Source organism: Aythya fuligula, chromosome 3 (assembly GCF_009819795.1).
Source record: "Aythya fuligula isolate bAytFul2 chromosome 3, bAytFul2.pri, whole genome shotgun sequence".
Lineage (NCBI taxonomy): Eukaryota > Metazoa > Chordata > Aves > Anseriformes > Anatidae > Aythya > Aythya fuligula.
In genome coordinates, this window is record NC_045561.1 from 109,340,896 (window position 1) to 109,361,484 (window position 20,589).

General features: G+C 42.7%; 1 protein-coding gene across 1 annotated transcript in view; it reads right to left on the reverse strand.

The window, feature by feature from the left end:
* Positions 1-13,060: 13,060 nt before the first annotated feature.
* Positions 13,061-20,589, reverse strand: part of HS1BP3 (HCLS1 binding protein 3) — a 50,648-nt gene continuing 43,119 nt past the window's right edge. The window contains exon 7 of the mRNA XM_032185267.1: positions 13,061-14,819. Within this exon, the coding sequence (XP_032041158.1) occupies positions 14,585-14,819 (235 nt within the window). The 3' untranslated portion in view covers positions 13,061-14,584. The remainder of the gene's footprint in view (positions 14,820-20,589) is intronic.

The window sequence follows — 20,589 nt, forward strand, 5'->3', positions numbered from 1 at the left end:
ACAGCCACTCTGTGGCTTCCCCAGAGGCTCTGCTTTTACACGCTGGACCCAGAGCCTCTGGGCTGAAAATTTGCTCAGGACAAATTGTCCCACGTCACCATGCTCATGAGTAAGCTGTCCCCAGGCAGGTTGCAAGAGTGGTGTTCATACAAACCAGGCAGATAAATAAGGAACTAGTGGCTGCTGCAGCAGATGAGCAAACCCTCAAAGAAGCACCCATGGCTCATTAGTCATAAAAGCAGTGGGGAGAAGCAGGGGCACCCAGTGATGGAAGCACATGCCTTTAGCTTTTTCTAGCTGTCTCTCTCCTGGTGACACTCTACTGGTGTTAACTGTAACAGGTACTTTCAATCATCAAAATATTATCTTTCTCATCCAGTTTACAAAGCCAAAATCCAGCTCTGAAGGCCTGTACCTATGCAGGCCTCTCCAGCAGTGTCAGCAGAGGAAACCTGGGTGCATCTACTGAAGTGTTTTGCCTTGCATCAAGCGTGAGCTTTTGATTAGACTCCCCTTATTCTCCCCACCTACTGCTTCAGCTCACATCCAGCAGTGGTCTCAGTGCTTTTTTTAACGTGGCTTTTGGATGAAGCAACCAGGTGTTGCCACCCTGGAGGGCACTTCTGAAGGGCCTTCACTCAACGCACCCCAAGGCAACCCCTGAGCACGCAGTCTGCATGGTGGGCCCCTGCCTTTCTCTCACCACCACCACTCCAACCGCACCACCCAACCTATTTTTTCACCCACCTTCCTCCCAGATTTCCCTTTCCTTGTTGCACAATCCCAAATTGCAGGAGAACCCCGTTCCCAAGCCCATCTCCCATCCCTCCTGCGGCAGCAGGAGCTGTTGCTGCAGGGCTGGGAGTGTCGGCTCACCCCGACCCCACGTAGGCCCTCGAGGCAGCTGGCAGGCAAAGCAGGGCTCCTCATCAGCTGCTTATGGAACAAACCCTGCTGACAGATTTCCAAACTCCCGTTCCTGTTTGCGAAGGCAGGGCAGTGGTGCCGCTGCCAGGAGCACCTCGCGTTGATTTGGTCGCTTAAGGCAGTGTTTCGGGATGGGTTGGGTTGGGTTTCTTTGCACGCACATGAAAATGGAATAACGGGCCAAGGGCTCCCTCTGTGTCCTCTGTTGGGCATAACTTCTGCGGTCCCAGCGTGGGAGCAGGGCAGGAACAGCCTGTCTGGGGGCACACGCTTGTCATTTGGCTTGGTGCCCATCTCCAGCTCACTTTGGAGGTACTCGAGGTGGTCAGAGCACCCGCCTCTATCTCTGCTTTCCTTGTGCTTCTCAAGGAGCACTGAGAGGTTTTATTTTGTCTAGAGCCATATGTGCACATCAGAAGAGATCCATTTTGGTGTGACAGGAGGTGTGAAGGGCTATTTGTGCCCTGTGCTCCTTTGGATAAATGGAGTTTAATCGCTGTGTTCACTGTGCCTGGAGCTTCTGTACCAGGGCATGAAGACCTTAATTTTACAAAACCAAAATTTTATGTAGGTGTAGGGCCCTTGGCATAACTTGTTAATGAAATGTTGTTGCATCATTGCAGAAGATAAATAGCTCTTAGGCTGCACAGGGTGACACTAAAATTCCCATCTGCAAAATCAAGGAATTCCTTTGGAGGAATGAAAGAGGTGGGGGCACCACTCTCCAGCCTCCATTTGCACAAGGATGTCAGAATGGTGCTTAATTTTGGGGGTGCAAATGCTGCAGTGCAAATCAGAGAGCTAGTCTCATTAAAATCCCACTAGCCAGCTGCATCTTTAGTTCTCTTTTATTATTTGTGAAATATTTGTCATCCAGGCTTTCCAAAATATTTGGAAATCCATGGAAGTCCATGAGAACGCAGGGGAGCAAAACATATTTTTTTCCTCCAGTTTCTCCCCTTTTGTTTTTTCAGACATCCTTCACTTCTTGTTTGAAAGGAACCTGGACAGACGACAAACTCTGTGCAAGAGCAGGAAGAAAACACTCTTGTCAATATTTTCCCACCCCCTCCAGATGAGCTTGAAGATCTGCAGGGCAAGAAGGGCTTCCCACGGCACAGCTCGGAAATGCCACCCATTTGTGCCATTACCTCACGCAGATGCCACTTCCAGACTTGCAAGCAGCCTCTTCCCTTGTCACGCCCAGCTTTTCGGGTGTCCCCCCAGCATCAGGCTGGTGTGGGAGTGCTGGAGGGGTCAACAGTACCCCAGGCGATGTGCCTGGCTTCAGATCCGACCCTGGCACATCACCTGCATGGCAGGCCGACGTCATGGCACCGCTGTGCTCTGCAGCTTGGTGCTGTAAATATTTAATGGCTTCACAGCCAGAGAACGTACGTTTTGTTTTTTTCCACTGGCAGGCGGTCCAGAAGCATCCTGCTCTTCATGTGAGTCCTGAGGAGATGGCACTCGGCTCACTTCCCTGTGCTGAAATGGGGTTAGCAATAACACCCCTCTGAGGACACAGCTCCACCAGGCAGCCAAGGTCCACAGCAGGCCAGGAAATTGCTTCACTGCGCAATTTTAGCACCTCCAAATTAAACTTGATTTAAACTGAATCATTCTCTACCAAAGGGTGTGTCTTCCTGGATGAACTTCTGCTTTTCAAAATGAAATTTTTGAAAGGAAAAAAAAAAAAAAAAGCTGTCACAATTGTTCACATCTCCTTTCTAGCTAGAATATAAAAAAATAAATTCCAATTTTACAGTTTTAGAAAAAAATGTGAAGCTCCAAATGAAGATCTACCTCATTTTTTTCTTGTTAACGTTTTATTTTATGTCTTTGGTTAGTAGTTTTTGTTTTTCTGTTTGAGATTTTGCCTTTCCATGGACATTTGAAACTGAGATGGTTGCTGCAATCTTCAGACTTCCCTCAGGACAGGTCCAAGGCCCCAACACTTCCACCTGCAGCTCTCGCATCATTTACATGTATGAATTGCATTTTTAAAGGATTCCTGTGAAGTACCTTTGCTGTGAGGTGAGCACACAGCAGATTGGGACAGGCCTTTGCTTACGCACAGGAGATGACAATCCACACCTAGGACTTAGTATGGCCACTCTGTTTTCCCTACGTTTGCTGCCATGAGCCTCCTCACTTACCCACTGACAGTACATTGTCTGTCTGTCTCATCTGCTAACAAATGACCCAAAGCACATGTGCAGGACGAGGCCCAAAATAATGCCCATGGCACAGCTCCAGCCCATGGGTCCTGGCCTGGAATAGCCTCCTGTCAGCTGACAGGTGGCAGCGCTCCGCTGATGGGAGACCCAGCACGACTTTTGGGGAGAAGGTCTGCTCGGGCAGGATCCATTTCACCCAAGTTTAGATGCCCACAGTCTGCAGCTGAACTAGTTGGCCAGGGTCCCTTCTAGAAGCAAAAAGGCACTTCCAGAGGGGTATTTTGTCTCACCCCAGGTTAGCTGAAGGTCAGACGAAGCAGCCTAGAAGCACCAGTTGTTTCCACTGACTAAAAAGGGTTCTCAGCTGCTAGCTCCGTGATAGACAACCCCACCTTTGTGGTTCGGTGCCTTTGCCTAAATACGGACATCTAACATCTGCCCGGCCTGCAGCTGGCCTCAAAAGCCTTTCTCATACATCATGTGTCATATACCGCTCCAGACTGATCCCTGCTGGGTGCCAAGGCCCCTCGGGAGCTGGGCTTCAGCAGCTCCCAGGGAGAGTCGGGCCTAAGGAAGAGAGCTGGGGTGGGCACGGGCTGGCTGCAGGCTGGCCCTGTCACTGGCAGTCACGTTCATAGGAAAATTCACAGAATTGCCCACAAGGTTTCAGTTCTGGCAGCATGTACTCTACTTTGTGACACCTTTTGTCATACAGATAAATTTGGGAAGGTTTGGGCTTCCCTTGTCTACTCCTAATTGCAAAGGCACAAGGTGCTTCCCTAAAACCCCAGTGATTTCTACACTGGTTTCCAAACACTTTATTCAAGACGCTTTATTATAAGGCCTTCTCTTCTACCCAGTTATAAGAAAAAATTCATATTAAAAGGAGAATTTTCCACAGCTTCATTATGTGAAGGCTGCTGAACTGTTTGAGCCGAAACTTTCTTAATATTTCAACTGGAGCCAAATAACCTGGCAAGTGAAATGTTATCCTGAACAATTAAAATCTGGCAGCATTTAAGGAACTAAAACAAGTGTCCTATAAAGGAAATGGCTAGACATATTTATCTGCAGCAGGAATAACTTGTCACTTCATACTAATAACGGTCCTGTTCCTATCGGTTTAACCAGGTGCCAAATGGGACAACTGTCTCACCTGTGACGTGTAATCGATAAGGAGAGGGTAGCTGGTATCCAGTGACTAGAAACAGCTCAGATTCCAGCAAACTGTTTTTTATTCATGCTCTGAAACCTCATTTCTCACCCTCCCCACGAGTCCCTGCCCTAGCACACTGGTGACACAGTGCAGCGGTGCCAGGCAGCCCCACGGCCTTTACCCCGCCGTGCCTTCGTGGTGACCCAAAAGCTTCTGCCTTAAATCACCCACGTTGCTTTCTTTTGCTGGGAAGTGCACATAATTGCTCGTTAGTCAGCATTTCATTAATCTAACTGCTTTCATAACTGTGCCTCTAAGAATTGGGACTGCTGTCAGGACATTGTTTTCTGGCTGCAACTGAATATTCAGAATATTCAACGCTGTGCCTGCTGCGGCTGATACCGTTTCCATTTTAGGCCTGGCTACACCCACGCCCATGCGGAAGGGGTAGCAATGTTTCTCTGTTAAGATGACAGCCCTGCTTCTGGGAAGCTATGCAAAACCTCCAAAAATATGTTTATACCTTTCAAAGACATGTTTATATCTACTAGTGTTTTTTGTTTGTTTGTTTGTTTGTTTTGTTGTTGTTGTTGTTTTTTAGGAAATTACAGTAGCTACAGTCTCAGTGACTAATCAAGGTGAAAACCAGGAAAACAAATTTCTAACTTTTGTGCCTTTGGAGGCACTTCTTTTTTATTATTATTTTTTTTTATTTTTCTGGGAAAATTGATCACGATTTTGAAAAAGAGTTTCTTTTTAAAAACTTCCCTCTTGCAGCATTCTGATCCAAATCCAGCCAAAGCTTTATTCATACTGGTATATTCACGCCTTCACTGACTGAACGGTGACTATTTCAGGAATTGGAGACTGAATATGAAAGAGAAAGGTGACTTTTAAAGTAATTTAGAGTTTGACCCTATTTTGCTGACATAATAAAGAAAACAGTTAAGCTTTTCCACATTTATATATAACAGTCATTCATTTCCTTCTTATATTTTATTCAAAAAAATAGGAGGAAACTCAGATTCTCACACCCTTAGTATTGGGAAAAGTCATTAGCGGTCCCAGCAAACATTGTTTTTTCTCATAAACATTGCAAGACATTTTTAAATGAAACAGGAATTCAGCCGGGAAAGAAATTCAGAATTGTAAGACTAAAATATCCTGCCCTTGTGCTCATTTTCTGTCCTTTTCATCTGTCACAATGTCACCAGGTCACGGGCTATTCTGCAGTCAAAGCATCTTCCTAAATTTCTAACAAAACACAGGAAAGGCAGGCAAAAAATTTTTGGAAATGTAATATTTCAGGTCATCCATATGCATATCGCAAAAAAAAGCAAAAACAAATCCAAAAATCCCTTAACCCACAAGATTGTTTTGCTCGTATTCTTAGTTTAGCCTTGAGGTTTATGGCCAAGATAGGAAACCAGACAAATTTTTGGCTGGCTCTGCTGCAGAGTCCCCGGTTAACTGTGGGAAGACTAATAAGCCTCTCTGTTTTTTCCATGTTGTCATACGTACTATATACATATATATTATCAGACAGAGAGAAACACACAGCTTATAAATGTCCCCAAAGTCTTGAATCCCAATACCTGCTGAAGCATCTAAAACAAATGACTATTGTTTTAGTGAAATGGCTCTTATTAAAATAGCTATGGAAAAGGCCAGGGAGGCAGCAGATCTCTGACACATGTAGAACACCCCAGCCTGTGGGCTGGGTGGCGCAGTGCTGTGCTCGCTTTGTCGCTCTTGTCCAGCACATTTCCAAGTGTCCCTGCCCAACAGAGCCCAGCCCTTCACAGCCCAGCACGAGCTACCTGCTATCCTGGGATGTCATCCTGGTCTCTAGTGATTCTCTGTGCAGCTCCCAAGGGAGATCTCAGAAATGGGATGTTATTCAAACATGGGTCTATGGAAATGGTTCTACATTTTTTTTTTTCACTAAACCTAGAATTTTTGTCTTTCTCTTATCATCATAGGGCTGAGCCAAAAACTCTCTATCATTTTCTTTCACAGAGCTGGTAAATATACAGGTATTTGCAGGTCAGGTGTGATGAAGAATGGAAAAAGTTAAAAACAACAGAAATGTATTAAAAAAAAAACAAACAAACAACAACAACACAAAACAAAACAAAACACTAAATGCAAACATTGCAGATTTCATCTGCAGTAATTACTGCCTTGAAGGTGAAGGCAGTCAATCTGCTAATGATTGCATTGAAAGGAAATGGGACAGCTCATGGCTGCTCTGCAAACCCGAGTGTGCTGCACAGACTTGCAAATGTGCGAAAACTGGAGCTGGTGAATCTAGTGAGTGCAACACATTTCAGAATAGCCTTGTTTCTCATTGTCCTCAGCCAAAAATTCTGCTCTGGACACAGCCATGCAAACACCCTGCTAACTGATCTAGCCTGGTCTTTGTGTTGCCAGCTTGGAAATGGGAGGCAGCAGCAGTGGGCCAGTCTCCTGTCACACCACTTAAGGAAATTTTTATTTTGTAGGATGTTCAACATCAATACTGCAGCAAGGTTGCACAGTGTGTAACCAACTATCCCCTGGGAGTCCGCTCAGTCCAGTGCTAAAAAGTCAGACATAAAAGCTTCAGCCAGTTTCTTAACTCCACAGGCAAATAAAGAGCCACTGGATTCTAGCTGTTTGCTGCTACATCGCCCAAAGTACTCACCCAGGAGGGGAGAAATGAGGGGCTTTTGCCTTTCTCAGCCTCAGGGACTTTTGAACCCCTGTCTCCCATTTCTCCAGCAAACAGAAAGCAAGGCAGTGCTGGAAACATGCTTTATCTTCCCTGCTGAAACTGGAAAGGAACAGGACTCTTGGGAGAAGCAGATTTTATAACTCCACTAATAAGGACATCTCCTTGGGAGCAGGCGATGTGGGACCTTGTTCTTTCCCCCTTCCCCTCCCACACAGTGTGACTCTGTTTCTTCAGTTCAGCCAATGTTTGCTTAATGCAAAACTCATTTACAGCCTGGAGAGCTGGGACAGCACTGCTAAGCTGTCACATTAGGGGTACCTGAATGGGTATTGTGAGATCCACTCCAGCATATGCATCCCGTGGCACACCTGAACCTTCCTGGGATTTTGCCCCTTCCTCTCTTTGCTCTATCAGTCCCATCTCTTCCTGCAAAGGTGGAAGGTAGCAGGGTGTTGTCAGCTGGATTTGGGGCTCAGTTTACCACCAAATGTACACTGACGGCATCAGCGTGTGTGGCAGCACAACAGGAGAGGTTTGCAAAGTGAAACAGCTGGACGTGAGCACCAACTGCCATCATCTACACATCTGAGGGAAGTTATTTCCACTTCTGGTTGGGTCCTCTGGCCCCAAGTGTCCAGCTGGCTCCATGGCAGCTCTGTGATGGGAACCAACACCCTGGAAATGGAGATCAGGAGACCAGCAATGAAAGTACTCCCCTGAGCTACAATGAGCCACTGATGAGGACAGCTTCAGATTTCTTTTTCATTATTCATGAAAAATATGAATTTTCTACATCATCCCATGTAGAATTACTTTTTTTTTTTTTTTTTTTTTTTTTCTAGGTAAGGCATTACAACTATAATTAGCCAGCAGTCCTGGACACAAGAAATTCCTCCAAGGGACTGCACACAAGATTAAATATGCAAGCTATTAAAGGTCAAGACACAGGAAGACATAAGTAGGAAAATAAATCATAGTAGCCTGCAGATTTGATTGCATAAGGGGGGAAAGCACTGGGTACTTATGATTCTCAACATTCAAAGTAAATAAATGATAATTTTTGTTCACAAGAAAAGCTTGTTAACATACCCAGATATTATTAAGCTGAACCACTTCTATAAGCTCCTCTGAGGTGAAATCAGTGGCCTTAAACTATTATTACAAACAAAATAGTCTGAGAAGTTTGTGATCATTAGCACTAATCCCTTGGATAAACTTAAAAAGCACAGAGAAACTAGCAGAGAAATAAGGAAAGGTTTCAGTAAATACCCCAGGAATTTAGTAATTTTATTTTGTTTGCTTTTATGTTCATTTGAAAAACCATGGGGCTCGTCTCACCAAAGGACTATAAAACAAATTGTTCATTTCAACTTTACAGCCCTGGTCCTTCAAGGGAAGTGAAAGCTCTGCAGCAGTGTGTGTAAATCAAGCAGATGCCTTCTTCCATCCTGTTCCTATTTCTCCCATTCTCAGTGGTGCTCTGCAAACCCATTGGGCTTGAACAGTGGTGTCACGTCCTATCCCTCTAGGTCTTCTCCAGAGCATCAGCATCACCAGCTTTCTAATGATCTGCGTGGGATCCTGACAGTCAGGATTGACTGCGTCTGACTCTGCCAGCAGACACAGGAAGCAACCCTTTGGTGACATAAACGGCATGGAACCATTGCCCTCGGCAGAGAACGGCTGAATCACGTTAGGGGACTAATGAGTTTAAGAAGAAACTGACATATATATATATATATATATTATATATATATATATGTATGTATATTTTACAAAAAAAAAAAAAAAAAAAAAAAAAAAAAAGATGTTTTTTATAAATCATCCTGATCTGCCTGGGTGAGTGATACATGAAGATGGCACAATGACCTCAATGTTTCCCCATGGATTTCACAGTTTTAAACCTCTGTATTTAATAGTATGATTCCTAGGAACTGGAAAAACAATACACTGGAGGGTAACAAACCATGGTGGCTTTTTAATGCAGTCGGGGTCAGTGGGTTATGTTTGTGTTTTGTGGTTGGTCAAACACTGAGGCTCCTAAGCAGCTCACTGAAAAAGGGCATAACATAACATTGATGGGCTATTTAGGGGTTATTCCACTGAACTTTGCTGGGGTTTTAGTGATGTTTTTTGTTGCTTAGTCACCCTTGAGAAATCTTTTACTTTTGACTTCCAAGGCAAATGATGATATCTACTAAGATTGCCTATAAAGCTGGGACCTGGAGGAGCATTCAGGGATGTTTGAAATCTTCCTCTGATACCAATGAGACTTCAACTGCTCACCACCGATACTACATGAACATATTGAACGTGGCTTTCAAAAAAGTCACCCCAAAACTTCCACTGGCTTCAGGGATTCCCATGCACCAGTACAGGCTGGGGGCTGACCTGCTGGAGAGCAGCTCTGTGGAAAAGGACCTGGGAGTCTTGGTGGACCATGAGCCAGCAGTGTGCCCTGGTGGCCAAGAAGGCCAATGGGATCCTAGGGGACATTAGGAAGAGCACTGCCAGCAGGTCAAGGGAGGTAATCTTCCCTCTTTAGGAGGCTTCACCTGCAGTGCTGTGTCCAGTTTTGGGCTCCCCAGTACAAGAGTGACATGGACATACTGGAGAGAGTCCAGCAGAGGTCTACAAAGATGATTAGGGGACCAGAGCCTCTCTTATGAGGAAAGGCTGAGACAGACTCACTCTGTATGAATTTTGGATTAGCCCAGTATGGTATTCTTCACAACAGCAAAAGCAGATGACTATTTATGAAAATATTTGTTTGTTCAATATTCTCCTTGCTTCCAGAAACTTGTAGCTCAACGTCTTCCCAAGCTCTGAGAGGCATCTTTAATAACTCTTGATAGATTCCTCTTCCATGAGCCTAGCCAGTATCTCCCTGACCCTGTATAAATTTTTAGCATCCATAACACCCTGGTATGAATAACGCTTAGTTCCTAAGTATCTATGACTAATCAATCCTTTAAGCAGCTTCATTGACTTCTGAACTCCCACAGCAGTACTTAATTTGACTATTAATTTAATTTACCATCACCACCTTTCACTGCTGGTATTTTTACTCAAAGCAGCGTACCCTACAGATGGTTTTCGAGAAATACAAGGCACTTGATTTCCCTTCATCTGAATTCCTCATGAGGTTCAATTTGTTTCACAGGAGTAGTACGCAGAAGGGTAAAAAGGAAGATTAGAAATATGGCGAGGGCTAAACAACTGGATCTGAGGGGATTAAAGATGAACCAAGGAACCGGTACAATACAGAAAGCAACTGACTGACTACATTGAGTCCAGTTTTTAAAGTTACGATGTAAAGTGAGATTACAGATAACACCTCACAGTAAAAACCACCCCTCTTCATGACTTAAGGGTTTAAAAGGTCACAAATAAGATAAGAAATGTGGTTGATGACCGTGCACACACACGCACACATCCACAAAGATTCTAGAATCCTTGGTCAGATTAGTGACAGTCACACATTTACATGAAGTATCAGTGCTCTTTTGTACTGTATATTAAATCTAATGACCACAGGGACCGGTCATTTAGAGTCTCTTTTCATTAGCTGTGGCCTAAGTGTCCCATGAGCATGCGGGGTTTTCAGGACCTTAAATCACGCGCTGACTTGCATATTTCACTGTAGCAAGCTCAGCAAAGATGCAGAAGTATCAGTTTCAATTAATACATTTTTTTTAGACCCAGCCCAAATTGCCCCTGACTAAACTAGACCTTAAGTGCTATGTGCAAATTAGCTTTCCTAAAAATTTAGCACAGAACTGATCTAAACAGATGATCCACAGTTCGTCTGTGAAATACCCAAATTGGCGAAATCAGCATTTTAACTGTGACCTAAATAATGAAGTACATGGTGTTATATGTTAATTAGTGCTGTACCACACAGGCAGAAGAAGGTTATGCAAAACAAGAAGCAGCTTCTAAAGCAGTAGAGATACCTATTACACGTTCTAATCACTAAAGAAAACATCTTTTGTAAGGGTTTAATTTTAACTCTACTGCTTTTCAAATCTTCTGATGAGCTAGCTATTATTAATGTCGAAAGGTGATGCCTGTCAGCCAAGAACTACATTAGAGTCCATAATTGAATTTCAAGAGTTGTCAAGAGGAGGCTAATAAAATAGCTGCTACTAGGAGTGATGTATGCGGAAAAAAAAAAAAAAAAAAAAGCTCTGGTCTGGCAGGATGCAAAGTATGTTGTGTGGTTTCCTGATGTCATTTCAAATAATATGTTCAATATTTCTGGGCTGCATTTGCCTGACATTCTTCTCTTGTACAATAATGATTCATTATATATAATTTATTCAAGGACTGTAACTCACCTCTAAGTGCCTATAAATATTACTGGAGCTAGACATTTGCATTGTAAAACAAATGTGTAACAGTGGGATTTATGAAGGATCCTTTTACGTTAGTGCCTTGACAGAAAAGATAGATTTTTCTGAAATAAAACAGACCTTTAAATAATCTTAAAAATCTACCACAGGAAACAATTAAGAGCTCTTCCTTCCCCATGTTGTCTAGGTATTTTGAAAGTTTTGGGGGAAGGCTGAGGGCAAAGTATTCCTTGGCTGTTTTAAAGGGATTGAGCTACAGTGCTGTTACATCAGTATTACTGGGAATGTTCCCATGGTTTAATGGTAATATATAACATCCACTCTCCCACTGCCTGAGCAGTTTCTGAGCAGAGCTCTTAGAGGTGGTGGAAGGCAGACAGATGCCATTGCTGTGAGGAAAGGTTAAGGGGAAACATAGTCCCAGCTGGAACAAAGGCTACACGGTGTTGCCACACCAAGTGGTGTTAATAAAAGGTTGTGGGACGCTGACATCCTTTATTCATTCTGGTAAATTGGTATGTGAATATGTAGCAGTTCTAAAAAAGGGGAGAAATCCAATGTGAGATAACAGCATTCAGCTGGGACACACGAAGTCGTGAGAAGCTGGTGTCGTAGTGATGTCCTGACCTGTCTTGCTGCCTCCCTCAGAGGGCAGAGTTCAGTCTAGAAATGAGGCTGAAAAGCGTATATTTTGTTCTCTTTCTGTGCTGAAGAGAGTTAGAAGTTACGAGATTAAGTAGGAGTTAGGAACAGTTGTCAGACAGTAAGAAAACCTTTCACTCCCATGGTGTGACATCTCTAGCACTGCTGTCCAGACAAACTCTTAAAGGCAGGTTAGAAAAATGCCTATGAGAGATAACATCTGAGCATAATTACTGCCACCAAGAGAATAATATGGTGCCCAATAATATGGTATCTCTCCATCCTGTGTTCAGCCACCACATCCTGCTCTGGCATCTGCCAGCTCTTGCACCAAGAACACCTTGTCTTGGACAGCAAGAAAAGCCAGCAGCAGGACACAGGCCAGATGCTCCTGCTTAGGGCAAAGAGGTGGACAAACTTGTCTTCACAGCCCCTGCCAGCTCTGTGCCTCTATTGTTTTGCTAATTTACTTCAAGAAATCTTAAGAGTTTTCCAGTGTTGTGTGCTAAGGGTAAAGATCTTCACTCAGTCTGCTGGTTGTTAAATCCATGACCCTTAATGTGGTAGTTTTAGTGGTGTCCAGGCCATGTGCCAGGCTGTAAGCCAAAACCACAGACATACAAGCAGCTGTCTGAGCAGTGCTGCATGCAGTAGAGATCAGCATTCCACAGCCCTCAGTTAAATATACAACATATAGTTCATGAATGTAAGTTCATGACATCAGGTAGTGCAGCAGGAAGGCTCAACAGTTCAGCCTCATCTGCTGTTCTCTGCAAGGCCTCTGGGAAGTCATTTATTTTTTCCTCAGTGCCTTCTGCAGGATGGGATAAACAAGCTTCCTAATTGCGCCAGGACACTGTGAGAACAGACAGAATCAGGTACTTCCTTTGCCCATATATAGTTTTACCTTTAGCTGCTCTCAAAGGAAATCTCTCAAAGGAGCAGCTAACATTCATGGTTTCTTACTCATTAACGTGGGGCTTTAGCTGAGCTTGCACTTTAACAACATGGACTCCATCCTTTAACTCCCATCTGCTGCTATTGTACAACCTAGAGAACAATAATAACAATAACACCTGCAGGTTAGCAAACATTTTTATTGTTCTGAAACATATTTTACATAGAGTGCCAATGATTTTATTTTATTCGTCCCACCAAACCAAAATACCATTATCATATTTTCCATTGGCTTAAAAAGAAATACTAATAGAGATAATTTCATTAATAAAATATATACATATAAGGCTTTCTATTCATATTGTTCTATATTAGAAAGGCAAATTTGAGGGTAGCGATATGGCTTAAATATATTAATATTTTCCCTCTAGGGAGCTTGTCTTCACATTTGGATATAACACACACGTATATATATGACCAGAGGAATCTCTTTCCACATGACAGCAGATATCAACCTGCATTAGATGTAAATTCAGCGTGTTTAACCACAGTGCCTGAGTCGGGAAGAAGGGAAGGTAGTCTGGGATTCCTGTTCATTGTTCTTATTTTTCTGCGTATTACATTTTCTCTAGTAAATTTTCTTCCTATGTTTTTCCTTTGGATAATCCCAAATTTGTCCTCCCTTGTTATATGGCTTACTATAGACCATTGTTTATGTAAAAGCTCATTTTAATGTAGTGGGATTAATCGCCATGGATCCTTCTTTAATTTATGGAAGAAGGGAAGGAAATGAGAGAGACTGACTCCAGAGAGCGATTAAGAGTTCATCCATTAGGACACCTGCACTGACTCAATTTCTGCAGAAATCTTTTTCTCTCCACTAACTGCAGCAGAAGTCTAGGAAGACTTGCCTGGAAAAAAATAGCCCTTTTGTATCTTGTGTATGTTCACAAGAGTCCTACAGCATCCAAACCTCCTACACACTGAAACTTCTGTGTGTGTCTGGAGCTGTGTATCCTGAGCCATCTTCAGTCATTTGCTATCTCCCCCAGGGGCCAGAGACACACAGCGTCTAGTGTTTGCAGGCCTACAAGTTCTCCTACAAGTCAGCATTTGTGCAACAAGGCCAGCAAAACAGTGAGGCTTAGCTGTGATTTCAGTATTTCTCTGAACTACAGAAGAACTGTTACCTATACTTAACAGTCACTGTTTATAAATTACTGCAATAACAGACAGGGAGGAAAAAGCTGCTATAAAAGTTCACAGAACAAAATGAAAATCACCCTTCCAGTAAGCTGAAATGCATTGTTTAAAATGACAGGAAAAGCATCTTGTCCTGCTTCAGACCATTTGTTGGACGCTATTCATACCTGCCATGTGTGCAACACGCTTGTCATTTACAGTCAGATCAAAACTGGCCAAAACTTTACTATTCTGATACTAAAATAGTAGTAGACATAATCTGTAGTGCTATGTCTTTGTCCATATTCCTGTAAGGCCCTGAAAAGATAAGGCAACTATATACCATAACTACACTGTTTTAAAAACATCATATTGCGCCTGCGCTAGTCAAACATGCTGCCCTCTGTATCATGGCATACAAACGAGCACCATGACAGTAAAGAGATCTGGCCAATTCTTGCTATCATCACTTGAGCTCACAGGGAGTTTGGGCCAAGAAGGTGTGATCGCATTTTAAAAATGCCTATGTTCAGAAAAGACTTGTGTCTTGGTTGCTGAGAGATTCATTTTCCTGGATATACTGGAGAATGTCCACTTCATTCATTGTTTGAATTCTGTCTTCCTTTGGCTTTGCCAGCGGAGATGTGTTAGTGTTAGTGTTCCTGGGGAGAACTGCTGGTTTCTTAGGCAACGGTGGTTTTGATGGCACCTTAGGTTTCGGTTTGGAGGTTACTTTCAAGAGTTCTTCTAAATCATCTTCAACCCTGGAATGAAAAGAAAATATCATAAACTCCTCAGTGATACAGCTTGGGAATTTCTGAACTGCTTTTTGTTTTCTAAGAAAATGCAGTTTTGCAAAATAAAACTTTCTGGAAGGAAATTCTCTTTTAGGAAGAGTTTTTCAAAAAATTTAAGTGTTACCAAAAAACAAACTGTCTCTTTATGATTTTTCAATTCACCATATAAGCTATTTCATTTTACAGCTTTCAACTGCCTAAATTAAAAACAATTTTCAGTTTTGAAAAAAAAATCGTGATTTTAGTTTAGGGAAAAAAAAATTGCTTTTAATTTGCAACTGGATGGTTTCCTTCTCCAACAGCTCAGACATTTTCACGGGATGGTAAATCTTTTCTCATTCAGCTCTGTTTCTCCCTTAACTTCATTCCCCAAGGCAGACATGCTCTGTCATGACAAACTGGAAAATCTAATGACTTTAAAAACATTATATTCACATTTGCTTCCAAGAAACCGAGAGAGTTTTGCAATCTATGAATCTATAAAACAATTTTTTTTTTTTTGGTGACCATTTTTCACAATTTCCTAGTGAAATAAGCAAAATGGTTGGAACAGTTAAGAATGTTTTCTACCTGGACTGTTTGACCTTACTAAAAGACACAACGTGCTGTGCATGCCCAGTTCTGCTCCTGTTGGAGCTAGAAAGATTTTGAGAGAACCTTTGTAACAGATAGTCTTATGACTCCAAGAGGTCGCTGCCTTTGGAAAGTGGATATGTAAAGGAAAAAGAAAGTTGTGACCTATCACATTGCTAAAAGACATAGTAGAAATGGCAGAGTAAAAATTAATGTAGCTGGAGAAGTCTTTATAGGCCATAGTATTTTTTCCTTTGAATTAAAACAGCTTCTTGTCTTCATTCTCTGAGCACGGTGGTCAAAAAATACCATAAGGAATAAACACAGTTGTTAATTTCCCAAGGCTTCATTGATCAACCATCATTAAGTATTCGAAACCCAACCAGCAATGCATGCAGCTCATCAGCTCTGTAATGACCAGCTACAAAAGTGTCCCCCTGATAAAATGCTAACTTCACATACGCTTACAAAATATAAGACTTGCAAAAGGCTCCACCCTTAATTGCAGCACACAAAAAATCATGGAAGGTTGATCGCAAGACGTGCAAGCAAAAGCTTTTACATGGAGGACCAGGAGCCAAAGATCAAGGTTCATAATTTGTGACTATCTCCTTGCCAGACCCCAGCTCTAGTGGGATACGCTTGCTCTGTGACCATGGTGTCTGAAGCAGTGAACAGATTTTACTGTTTAACTGGTTACAAGCTCTGATATAAGAACTGTTTTTAACAAACTTCAGTATCACAGAATCAGCCCATTAAAATGCTGTAACACTGCCAGCAATAAAACTCCCTCTGCCTCAGCTGAAGGGTAGCCTGCCAGGGAAGCTACACATGAACTATGAGATAAAATTAAGGTGCAGGAATTATTGCACAGGGACTGGAATTTTCTTCCGTGCTCAAGTCCCCTTCAAGCAGTTTTACTTAGAGGACTTGTGAGGATGAGAAAGTTTGGTCAAGCAAATCTGAAACAAGAAGGGAGATGGCTGCACATGTGCAGCAGGAATGGCCTCACGTTGCTTCAGAGAAGGTTTAAGTAGGAAATGAGGAGACATTTCTTCTCAGAAAGAGCAATCAGGCATTGGAACGGGTTGCCCAGGGAGGTGGTGGAGTCACCGTCCCTGGGGGTGTTCAAGGAAAGGCTGGGCATGGTGCTTGGGGACATGGTTTAGTGGGTGACATTGGTGGTAGGGGGATGGTTGGACCAGATGATCTTAGAGGTCTTTTCCAACCTTAAGGATTCCATGATTCTATGATTCTCCTCTCCCTGTGTCTCTGCTAGAGCACTGCCTCAGGAGGTGGCACAGCCCTTCCAGCTAGGCGAATGGGTTGGATGTTCGCGTTTAGTCACAGCACCCATAACCACCTGGTGGCAAACGGCAAGCAGTAAATGGAGAAGTGACCTTGCAATGGAGAACGGCTCTTTGTCTCTGGGAGGATTCTCTGAAGGCCCTCTCATCTGAGACCCTGGTGACTGGAAGGGATTTGCTGGAGCAGTTCTCCTGCAGGTCCGCTCACTGGAACAGGATGCCATGCAGGGAGGATAAGGAAGGTGCCTTTAGAGTCTGTTTCTGGAGCATGAAGGAGCCTCATCTCATTTCAAGTCAGGCATTTTTTGGTCCTTCTACTCATTTATCTTTCGTAATTCACATCTTCCTCACTGTCAGAAAGTAAGGATGTCTTGGAGCCAGGACCATGGGGGACATGATCAACAGCAGAAGAATAAATATATCCAATCCACTTTATTACTCCAGCCCTAGAAAATACTATTTGAATGCTAAAAGCACAGATACTTAAAGAGCTCCAGAATTCTCAGCAAAAGGTTCTGCTGTTATTAAGAAAAACTGCAAGACCTCAAAGGTTTATTTTTTTATGTTTGACCTTATTAAAAGCCGTGAAGAACTTAATGACTGCCTGGGCTGAGACGCACTGCACTCACTGTGAATTGGCCATAATGTGAACAAGGAGAAGCCTGAATTTCTTGTCATATGGTCAGAATCCTTTAAGGCAATGCCAGCCAGATCTTTTTGTAACTCTCAGAGGAAACCAAAAGAGGGTCAGTTTAAATCAAGGCCAATCTTGTAAGATTAGCTGCTTGAACACTAATGAGTCCATCTATGATGGACAGAGCAGGTACACTGTCTCAAAGCTCTGCACCTTGAGCTCTACGTGATGGACTCTGTATTCCAGCACACAGCTCCTGCTGTTATCTCAAATTTCATCCCCCGGGTAATTCTGGAGATTATATTTTCTTTTAATTTGATAATAAGATTTATGATGTCTCTTGGTTTCCGTGATTCCCTGTGGGTGTCATATCCCACCTAACTTACAAAACACCTTGTCAGCGTATTGATTCCTTCTGAATTCCTCATCTACAGAGAAGAAATTAATTTCATTTAAGCCCAGGCATTTCTGTTTGCTGCAAACTGTGATATCCAAGAGATATCACACCTGTGATTACATTGCCAAGACATGTTCATGTTCTCTTTGCTGTGTAATAAACAAAGCATGTTAGGGCTGGTATTTCTGAAGCTGATCTGATGCCTTCCTACTTGGCATAAACAAACACTGAATGAATCAGTGTCCATGTCATAAAGATTTGGTCATAAATAACAGAAACCGTAATATCTAGACGAACAATGCGTATGTATACATACAGATCATACGGAGCGAGCATGATTTTGAACTAGTTGCAGTGCTTGAGAAGGGTCGCTGATCTGCCAAGCAGGGCCAGAAGTAAACACAGCTCATTAACCTCATCAGACGTCACAGCTTCCTGAATTATCTACTCCTTTGTGGCTCTACATTCATTTCTCTGCTAACCACAGCAACAAAACCACAGTCGTAAAATAACTCTAAAAGATGCAGTGCAGTAGTTGTTTTTATGTTGTTTTTGATGTTGTTGTTGGCAATGTGCTTTTAGACCAACAGTTCTGACCAGTAAAGCTCCCTTTTTGTCCTGGATTTTTCAAAGACCTTGGTCAGAGAGAAGTCTTTTACAGAAGACACAGCAGATAATGTGGTCTTTGTCTCAAAACCTGCTTTTCGTGCTGCAGTGTTTGATCCACTGCTGTTTGATCATGTGAGACACAATTGGCTTTGGAAAACTAAAGAGGTAAAATGCACAATGCCTCAGGCCGAGCTAGGAACAAGGACTTCTATTTCTTGAGAAGCAAATGAATTGTTACAGTGCGTAACTAGCAACCATATTTAACTCCAGGAGAGGAGGTGGAAGAAGAAAAAAAAATCAAGTAACTAGTCTGTTGTTCCTAACAAGGAGATTAAAGGAAGAACCTTCCCACCCCCATCGCCCTTCTTGTTAAAGACAATCAGACACAGAATCCGTGTAATTAATCTTTCTCTAATTAGTCTTTTTTTTTTTTTAATGGAAAAGCAGCACCACATTGTTTAAAATTCCTGCCATACTGTTGTGCTGATTCACGAACATTCAGTATCGGTGGAAAATCGCCTTGTTTTCAGAGAGAATGCAATCAGAGCCCTTATTACAGAAAGGCTGTCACAAAGCCCTGTGATATGACAGCTAACATGTAGACTTCCAAAGGGTGAAAGATTTCTGACAGAGGCAAAGACATGTCTGCCATCAGAACATCAGCATTTTAGATGTCACTTCTCTGACTTTCATCCCATCTATCTGGACAGAACTGGGGGGATGAGAATGAGAATGTGTATGTATAGCACCTAGCATGATGGGAACAGTAACCTCCTCTGCGTGGGAATGCTCTAATGAGGAGAATCAGTAACGAAAGCAAGAGACAAAGGTTGCCCTAATTTGCTAAGTATCCAAAAGTATCATACTTGAAGCCAGGTTATGCAAGACACAGCAGTTCTTGCAGAACAGACTTTTGTCTTTCTGTACCTTGTTATCATTCTTTATTTTGGCTGGTGTTAATTCGAAGTACAACAGATATCTCAGTGAAGTGTTGGGTAGAGGTGTAATACCACATATATGACTTGGGAAAAGCCTTTGCTTCCCAGCACTTGTGGTATGGTCAACAGAGAGAGTGTGACGTCTAACGGAGCTGATGGAAGTTACAGAGATGGTCTAGGAGGTATCTCCCCGTCTGCTCCTGCTTTTCCCCTGCAGTCCACTCCAGGTAAATTCATGCTGGTTTAAACAGTGCCAGGAAACATGTCAAGACACTGGAACATGAGATTCTGCACAGTTTTGGTCTGTGTTTGTGTTAGATTACCCCTCATCCAAAAAGCTCTGAGGCACAACTCAGGATCTGGCATAGGACAGGGACCATTCCCAGCAGCAGCCGCACACAGTTCCAGAGCCAGTGAGCCTAATAACATGATGTAGCCTGATGGTGCTGCTTGGCCTAAGACCATAAAATTGGCTCATTAGTCCTTGTAAATCCTACACCTGTACGCCCACAAGAAGCCCTCTGAGGTAACAGCCTACTGGTTTGGTCACTCACCCAGGAAAGGAGACAAATCAGTTTTCACAATTTGAACCAGAGAGCTGGTTCCATTTTTTCCCATCCTAAAGAAGTTCGAACTTCTCTGTTGCTTCTCTAGAAAGTTCCCTTATCAATGGGAATTATGGCAATGACATAATTTAGGCAGGGGAGAACAGGCAGTTTTTGTCCCTGTGGCTGAAGATGGCTGTCGAAAAAACAAGTGCCCTGGGGCAAGATGTTTGAAATCTGGTGATTCTCAAGGCTAGCAAAAGGATTTAGAATAAGAGAGACTACAAAACTAGGTCATCCTTTATTCCATACAACCCATGCATGTAACCAAGAGTGGAGCAAGAATTAATGTTTCCCACCTGGTAACAACTTTTTTGTTGTGTTGGCCACATTTATTTTGTAGCTCTTCCACTATTTGTAAGTAGCATCACAGGAAAAATGAAATAAACAGAATAAATGTTTGAAAACCATTGTGGAAAATGCTCTTGGGCAGCAAAGAAAACCCATCACAAATTAAAAAAGAAAAAAAAAAGTTATTTATTTGTTTACTGAAAGCTACTGCAGCCATATCATGTTTCTTTCCCCACCGTCAGGTCACAACAAGCCATGGAAACTGCCCTGGAGTGGTCAGAAATTTCTGACTCACTTGTTGCAAAATCCTCTACCACCTGTCCACCACCTAAACAACCCTCTGTCCAAAAGATCTAGATGTAAACCCTCTAGAGCCTCTCAAA